Here is a 9,397-nt window from a genome sequence, read left to right as displayed (position 1 = left end):
AAAAATGACAAATTCTTTCATTTTTTTATGTTCAATAAAAAAATGAGCAGTTCTAAATTCTATATTCTATAAGGTTAAATAAAAATTTGATTGATCATTTGATATAATTGCTATGCTTAGTGTGCGACTCGTTGGGTTTTTAGGCTTAGGATTCAAAAAAAAAAATGGGCGAACCACAGTATAAGTTAATAACTATAGCACTAATAACCAACTCATCGCTTCGGATTATCTGGATCCAAAGAATCAGTCAAGATATGATATATTGGTCATATCATTATAGCAACTGAAATCTTTTTTTTTGCATTAAGTTAAGTAAAAAAAAACCAATCTGATTATGAATATATCTAAATTGTGAAGCAAAATAAAAAAGTATGTGGATAAATAGAAGGATGAGAGAAAGAGAGAAAAAGAAATAGAAATGAAATGATATATGATTCCAATATGTAAGGTCTACGAAGCATCTCATAAAGAGCAATGTAATAGAGCATCAATAGAGATTCATCAATAATTAGATGAATATCTGTTCATCGAAGAAAAAATCAAGAGCCTTAAGTCAATAAAGACTGAGAAGGTTGACTAAAGAACAAATTAACAAATTTTTTTATTAAATATTATTTATTAAATATTAAATTTTTATTTTTATTAAATATTAAATTTTTATTAAATATTAAATTAAGGCTCCATTGGAGAATTCAGACCTAAGCATTAATCGAGAAGCGATGGGGACGACGGAACCCGTGAATGCAGAGGATTCTATTGAAAACGAATCCTAATGATTTATCGGGTAGGATGGCGGAACAAACCAGAGACCACTTCATTTCTTTTTATTCTGTTCTGATTCTGAGAGGTCATGAGTTAACCCGACAACTGAAATAGATATTGAAAGAGTAAATATTCGCCCGCGAAAATTTTATTTTCATTTTAAAAATTTTATTTTCATTTTTTTTTTTTATTTTCATTTTAAAAATTTTATTTTCATTTTATTTGATTGTTAAATTTTTGTCGATCCGAGATGAATATGATAAAAAAAGACAAAACAAAATAAAGATTCGTTATAACATTATAACAAAAACAAGATAAGACATTATCTATAAATAGAATCCATGTTTAATTACTTATATATATATCCAATATATATCCAAACAAGATATACAAATTTATAATAGATCAGATAAAATCTCAAATAGATCAGATAAAATCTCAAAGCAAAGAATCCCAGGATTCAATCTATTATTCAGTAACTACCTATATATCTTAAGAATAAAATAAAATATTTTTTAGTCATTTTTTTCGCGAGGAGCTGGATGAGAAGAAACTCTCATGTCCAGTTCTGTAGTAGAGAGATGGAATTAATAAACAACCATCAACTATAACCCAAAAAGAACCAGATTTCGTAACCAACATAGAGGAAGAATGAAAGGAATATCTTATCGAGGTAATCGCATTTGTTTCGGTAGATATGCTCTTCAAGCACTTGAACCCGCTTGGATTACATCTAGACAAATAGAAGCGGGGCGCCGCGCAATGACACGAAATGTACGCCGTGGTGGAAAAATATGGGTACGTATATTTCCAGACAAACCAGTTACGGTAAGATCTACAGAAACACGTATGGGTTCGGGGAAAGGATCTCCCGAGTATTGGGTAGCTGTCGTTAAACCGGGCAGAATACTTTATGAAATGAGCGGAGTAGCCGAAAATATAGCAAGAAAGGCTATTTCAATAGCGGCGTCCAAAATGCCTATAAAAACTCAATTCATTATTTCAGGATAGGAATATAGAACCAAAGGAAAGAAGTCTTGGGAATAAAAAAAACAATTGCGGGTTTCCTTTTTTTTTTTTTTTTGACAAACAATATTTCTTTTTTTCTTCGTCCTTTGTTCCATTGAAAGAAGAGATTAAAAAAAATGATTCAACCTCAGACCCATTTGAATGTAGCAGATAACAGCGGGGCCCGAGAATTAATGTGTATTCGAGTCATAGGAGCTAGTAATCGCCGATATGCTCATATTGGTGACGTTATTGTTGCTGTGATCAAGAAAGCAGTACCAAAGGCACCTCTAGAAAGATCAGAAGTGATCAGAGCTGTAATTGTACGTACTTGTAAAGAACTCAAACGCGACAACGGTATGATAATACGATATGATGACAATGCTGCAGTTGTCATTGATCAAAAAGGAAATCCAAAAGGAACTCGAATTTTTGGTGCGATCGCCGGGGAATTGAGACAGTTAAATTTCACTAAAATAGTTTCATTAGCTCCTGAGGTATTATAAGACGAGACCTCAATTCAATATAGTTATAGTATTTAAATTAGAGTATTTAAATGACATAGATTAATTAGTAGATTGTGTCTCACGTATATACCTTTACTAAGTAAAAAAAAAAAAAGAACATGTTGGTTATATCAAAATTCGGGAGCAACAATAATTTTAGTTTACCATGGGTAAGGACACTATTGCTGACATAATAACTTCTATACGAAATGCTGACATGAATAGAAAAGGAACGATTCGAATAGGATCTACTAACATCACTGAAAACATTGTTAAAATACTTTTACGAGAAGGTTTTATCGATAACATAAGGAAACATCGGGAAAGAAACAAATATTTTTTGGTTTTAACCCTACGGCATAGAAGGAATAGGAAAGGACCATATAGAACTATTTTAAATTTACGACGGATCAGTCGACCCGGTCTACGAATCTATTCTAACTATCAACAAATTCCTAGAATTTTAGGCGGGATGGGGATTGTAATTCTTTCTACTTCTCGGGGTATAATGACAGACCGGGAGGCTCGACTAGAAGGAATCGGCGGAGAAATTTTGTGTTATATATGGTAATCTGTCTAACATCCGAATTGTATCCGAATCCGAAACTTTCCATTTGTGAAAAAAAAAAGCACGGGTTGTCTAATAGAACTCCTCCTGCCCTACAGTAGTTGATACGTCAAGGAAGTTTTACCTGGAATAAAAGAACAAAAATGGATTCATGGAGGTTTAATTAGTGAATCACGTCCACTCCAGATTCCTTTAGATAATGAAGATCTGATTCTAGGTTATGTTTCAGGAAGGGTCCGATCGAGTTTTATACGTATACCACCGTGGGATAGAGTCAACAAAAGTGAAGTAAGTGCTTATGATTCAACCAGGGGGCGTATAATTTATAGACTCCGCAACAAGGATTCGAACGATTAGGTAGTTTTTTCAACTTCAAGATTCCTTTCAGGGGGATCCAATTCAAGGTTCAAAAATTTCAAGAAACTTATTTTCTTCCAATAAGTAGATTCGGAAAAATTTAAGGAATAACAACTATGAAAATAAGGGCTTCCGTTCGTAAAATTTGTGAAAAATGTCGACTAATCCGTAGGAGGGGACGAATTGTCGTAATTTGTTCCAACCCGAGACATAAACAGAGACAAGGATAATCTTTCTATTCTAAAAAGAACTCCTTAAAGTTAAAGAAAAGAAACTAATCTTAAAGAAAGCGATGAACAAATAAAAATAGAAGATCTGTTTTGACATGAAATGGATATATCCATATATCTCTGACTTATCCTTATGAAATGATAAAATATGGCAAAACCTATACCAAAAGTTGGTTCACGTAGGAATGGGCGCAGTAGTGCACGGAAAAGTGCACGTAGAATACCAAAAGGAGTTATTCATGTTCAAGCAAGTTTCAACAATACCATTGTTACTATTACAGATGTACGGGGTCAGGTAATTTCTTCTTCCTCCGCCGGTACTTGTGGATTCAAGGGTCCAAGAAGAGGGACTCCTTTTGCTGCTCAAACCGCAGCGAGAAATGCTATTCGAGCAGTAGTAGACCAAGGTATGCGACGAGTGGAAGTTCTGATAAAAGGTCCTGGTCTCGGAAGAGATGGAGCATTACGAGCTATTCGTAGAAGTGGTATACTATTAAGTTTCGTACGGGATGTAACCCCTATGCCACATAATGGCTGTAGACCTCCTAAAAAAAAACGTGTGTAGAAATAAACACTAAAGAGATTTCAAGAGAAATAAATGATTCAATGATCTGATCAAATAAAATAATATTACTATGGTTCGAGAGAAAGTAAAAGTCTCTACTCGGACACTGCAGTGGAAGTGTGTTGAATCAAGAACAGATAGTAAGCGTCTTTATTATGGACGCTTTATTCTGTCTCCACTTATGAAAGGCCAAGCCGACACAATAGGCATTGCGATGCGAAGAGCTTTGCTTGGAGAAATAGAAGGAACATGTATTACACGTGCAAAATCTGAGAAAATACCACACGAATATTCTACCATAGTAGGTATTCAAGAATCAGTACATGAAATTTTAATGAATTTAAAAGCAATTGTATTGAGAAGTAATTTGTATGGAACTCGTAACGCCTTTATTTGTGCCAAGGGTCCCGGATATGTAACTGCTCAAGACATCATCTTACCGCCTTCTGTGGAAATCGTTGATAATACACAGCATATAGCTAGCCTAACCGAACCAATTGATTTGTGTATTGGATTACAAATCGAGAGAAATAGAGGATACGGTATAAAAACGCCAAAGAACTTTCACGACGGAAGTTATCCTATAGATGCTGTATTCATGCCTGTTCGAAATGCGAATCATAGTATTCATTGTTATGGGAATGATAATGAAAAACAGGAGATACTTTTTCTAGAAATATGGACAAATGGAAGTTTAACTCCTAAAGAAGCACTTCATGAAGCCTCTCGGAATTTGATTGATTTATTTATTCCCTTTCTAGATGCGGAAGAAGAAAACTTACATTTAGAAAACAATCAACACAACGTTACTTTACCTTTTTTTCCTTTTCATGATAGATTAGCTAAACTAAGAAAAAAGAAAAAAGAAATAGCATTGAAATATATTTTTATTGACCAATCAGAATTGCCTCCCAGGATCTATAATTGTCTCAAAAAGTCCAATATACATACATTATTGGACCTTTTGAATAACAGTCAAGAAGACCTTATGAAAATTGAACACTTTCGCATAGAAGATGTAAAACAAATATTGGGCATTCTAGAAAAGAAGTAGAAAAGCATTGCGAAATTGATTTACCAAAATTTTAAATCCATTGGATTTAGGATTTATTTCATTTTTTTTTTTTTTACTTTAGAAAATTAGAAAAAAAAAAAAAAAACGAAAATGGATTTTGAACCTTCAGCACAATCCATATATTGGGACCAGAATTGAATAAATGTATCTAGGGAGAATTCACTTTGACTTTGAAGTGACTACTCCCTAGATACGCACATCATGATATTTTATTTTAAAATTGATTCAATTTAAAAAAGACCTAAAGTTAGGGATTTATCAATCGGTAATGTTGCTCCAATACCCAACCAAAGGGCCACCGCAGTACCAATCAAAAAAACGGTTGTCGCTACTGGACGACGAAATGGATTTTGGAATTTATTAACATTTTCCAAAAAAGGTACTGTTAATAATCCCGCAGGTACTGAAACCATTAAAAGAACACCCAATAACTTGTTAGGTACTGTACGAAGTATTTGAAATACAGGAAAGAAATACCATTCAGGTAATATTTCCAAAGGAGTTGCAAATGGATCCGCGGGTTCACCAATCATTGAAGGTTCTAGAACCGCTAAGCCTACGTTACAAGCAATAGTACCGAGAATTACTACTGGAAAAATATATAAAAGATCATTGGGCCATGCGGGTTCCCCATAATAATTATGACCCATACCTTTAGCTAATTTAGCTCTTAATACAGGATCGTTCAAGTCAGGTTTTTTTGTTATTAGGATAGGTGAATTTTTCTAGATCCATCCCCCGAAGGAACCGGACATGATAATTTTTCATCATCCGGCTCAAGCAAAAATCAATCGAATCAAATGGATACAAACGGATACATATAAAATGAATCTATATGTTATCCACACATATATGAATGATTTCATATGTAAGAAAAAAGTTACCTGATTCCATTTTACGAAGTTGCAACTATACATTCCAAGGAATGCCATTTTTACAGGTAAATGCTCAATACCCAAGTAGGCGTACAAAGTTGATCGTGATCAAGTGCTTTCTGGGTCGTCTTAGGCCTTGCGATTCACCTTTATCCCAAAAATATATCGAGATTTTTTACATACAAAGGATTTACTTGTTACTAATATAGTCTAGCCTTTGCTCTTCTTTAGATCCCTTGTTTCACTCCGATAGTATAATAATAATAAATCGGGTCGATGCAGAAGAAATGAATGTATTTTCATACTATTAAGATAAGAAAGTAAAAAAAAAATAAAAATAAATAAATAAAATCTAATTTGCATTATGCCAAATCACTTATTCTACTGGATCTTACGGAGCCCTGTTCATACACGACATCGTCAGGTCTGATCATAGAAAAGATTCTCTTCAAGCGAACCAGCCTATCCTTTGTATGGGGCTTACACGGTGGTTGGAACAAAGACACATTTGGTTGTGAATTCCAATGTAGCAGATAAAGGCATATTTCTGCATGGCCCAATCAATAGTTCAAGTCACACACTCCCATAATCCATTTTCTCTTCGGGGAATTCCCTTCAACTATTCATGTCATATCAAATAAATAATAGAATATTGTGGAGTTGAAAGGAAATATCCAAATACATGTCTTATTTTTTTTTTTTTTTCAACAATCCATATTTGTAGCAATGAAATACTATTGTTCCTCCCCCAAGTAATAAGATAAATGATTGGCAAGTAATAAGATAAATGATTGGTTACAATATAGCTATGGTCTATATTCTCTATAAAGGACCAGAAATGCCTTGCTTACGTATCATTAGGAAATGCATTAACATAAATACAGCAGTAAGAAGGGGTAATACAAAAGTGTGTAAACTATAAAAACGGGTCAAAGTGGATTGTCCCACACTAGCACTTCCACGCAATAACTCTACCAAAGGCGATCCTATTACCGGAATAGCTTCCGGAACGCCTGTTACGATTTTGACTGCCCAATAACCAATTTGGTCCCAAGGTAAGGAATAACCTGTTACACCAAAAGATGCAGTCAACACAGCCAGAACCACGCCTGTAACCCAAGTCAATTCGCGAGGTTTTTTAAAACCACCAGTGAGATAGACACGAAATACGTGCAGGATCATCATTAAGACCATCATACTTGCCGACCATCGATGAACTGATCGGATTAACCAACCAAAGTTAGCTTCAGTCATTATGTATTGAACAGAAGTAAAAGCCTCAGTAACGGTTGGACGATAGTAAAAAGTCATAGCAAATCCTGTAGCTACTTGTACCAAAAAACAAGTAAGCGTAATTCCTCCTAGACAATAAAATATGTTAACATGAGGAGGAACATATTTACTAGTTATATCATCTGCAATCGCCTGAATCTCGAGGCGTTCTTCGAACCAATCATAGACTTTATTGAGATAGGTAAACCAAGAGGACTCCCCCCCTGAGAACCGTATATGAGAATTTCATCTCGTACAGCTCAAACAAAAACACCCAAATAATAGCTGAAACGGATATGGAATAGAAAGTTTGAAACTTCTTAATCTTTTCATTCAATTTTATCTGAAGACACAAAAGAGTAAAAATCCGAAAGCTCTTTTTTGTAGTTGTAATTATAATGCCAAAAAATCAAGTCGGCGCATTCGTCTTTATGTTGATCAGGCCTCTTGAATCTTCTATTTACCTACTTATTTCTTTTCTTTTTCTTTGCTTTGATTTGTTATTTATATGGAATGTGGCTTTATTCTTGTTTTCTTTATTTTTAATAGGAATTCTCTTGTTAAGACCCTATGAATCAATTGAAACTTCAGATTCATACCAGAACCGCGATGATTCAATAAAACCTTCAAACTAAGTCCAAAGATTCTTTGAGTAAGAATTATTGGATCATCACTTATTCAATGAATAGAATAGATATAATAAATAAAAATACAAAGAAAAGAAAGGTTTGTCCTTTGATCAAAATAAGCATAAACTAAATGAGAGTTTGAAAGAAGAAAAAATTTCTCGATTTATAAATAAAAAACCTCTTTCTTTGAAAATTTTTTTTTTTTTTGAGTCCGGCCGCGAGGTTTGAATATTAAGTATGAATCATAGTTCGAATACTTCGTGATCCATTTCATATATTCCGTGCTCCAGATACTAGAATGGCTATCCGACGGGATAAAACTATCTCGATCAAGAGGACAGACCCATTTTCTGTACTATCAATAGGATCAATTATAACAAGTCACACACTCATATTCCGGAAATACAGAAACAAAAAAAATTTCGCGGTCGAACTACCAAAATAGAATGGGCTAAAAAAAATCCGAGAACTAAAAGTTTCACTTTTTGTATTGAAAAGCGAGGCTTCGTGGTTCTTGTGAATCTAATTCAGCGAAATTCCATCCAGTAAAACGGAAGAATTATAAATCTCCAAAATAATAGATAAGAATATCGAAAATAAAGCCATTGCGACACCCATCAAAGGAGTCGTTCCCCATCCAGGAGCTACTTTACCATATTCCGAATTCAATGGTTTCAAAAAATCCCCTACAACAGTTCGTCTTGGACCAGATCTAGAACTACCCTCAACGGTTTGTGTAGCCATAAATCTTATTTTGTATTCAGTGAGATCTGTTGACTTTGTATATCATTCCGCTGTAAATAAACGATCTTATCATAGATCCATTGTGATCTTGAAATTATATTTATATTTATATTATTTATATTTATATTTATATATATTATTTATATAATTATATAATAATGGAAACAGCAACTTTAGTCGCCATCTCTATATCTGGTTTACTTGTAAGTTTTACTGGGTACGCCTTATATACTGCCTTTGGGCAACCCTCTCAACAATTAAGGGATCCATTCGAGGAACACGGGGACTAATTGAAGTAATGAGCCTCCCAATATAATATTGGGAGGCTCATTACTTCAATTGAGATAATGAAAAATCATTTCATTTTTTTAGTTGGAACTTTAGGCGGTTCTCGAAAAAAGATAGCGAAAAAAATTATCCCTAGAGTAGATACTAAGAGGAATGTATAAACCAATGCTTCCATAAATTCGATCGTGGTTTACAATTATAGCTTCCGTACCTATTTATTTAGAATCATCTCCCGAATAAAATAACGAAAGAACAAGAATCAAAGAAAAGGCAGCGATTTTAATCAAGATTTTTACAGCAGCCTATGTCAAATCACAAACAGAAAATAGAAGCGAAAAATAACAAAGCAATCTTGCATCAGACTACTTGTCTTCTTGTAGTTGGATCTCCAAGTTTTTGGAATGCTCCAAATTCCACTTGAGCATCCAAATCTGGATCAATACCGGCAAAAACATCTCTGAACAGGGTTCTAGCACCATGCCAAATGTGTCCGAAGAAGAAAAGCAAAGCAAACGAAG

General features: G+C 34.1%; 1 protein-coding gene across 1 annotated transcript; it reads right to left on the bottom strand.

Moving 5' to 3' along the window:
* Nucleotides 1–6,525: 6,525 nt before the first annotated feature.
* LOC149506026 (cytochrome b6) lies at nt 6,526–8,636 on the bottom strand. Its single transcript, XM_089757906.1, has 2 exons — nt 8,235–8,636; nt 6,526–7,410 (listed from the first exon to the last, which is right to left on the bottom strand). Exons 1-2 carry the CDS (start codon nt 8,238–8,240, stop codon nt 6,769–6,771), a joined length of 648 nt encoding a protein of 215 aa, XP_089614032.1. The 5' UTR covers nt 8,241–8,636; the 3' UTR covers nt 6,526–6,768.
* Nucleotides 8,637–9,397: the final 761 nt, after the last annotated feature.

The sequence above is a fragment of the Durio zibethinus genome, unplaced genomic scaffold (assembly GCF_047325235.1).
Source record: "Durio zibethinus cultivar Kanyao isolate XHJ-2024 unplaced genomic scaffold, ASM4732523v1 HiC_scaffold_2, whole genome shotgun sequence".
NCBI lineage: Eukaryota > Viridiplantae > Streptophyta > Magnoliopsida > Malvales > Malvaceae > Durio > Durio zibethinus.
The sequence above is the reverse complement of the archived record's forward strand: the minus strand, read 5'-3'. Positions and strand labels throughout refer to the sequence as shown.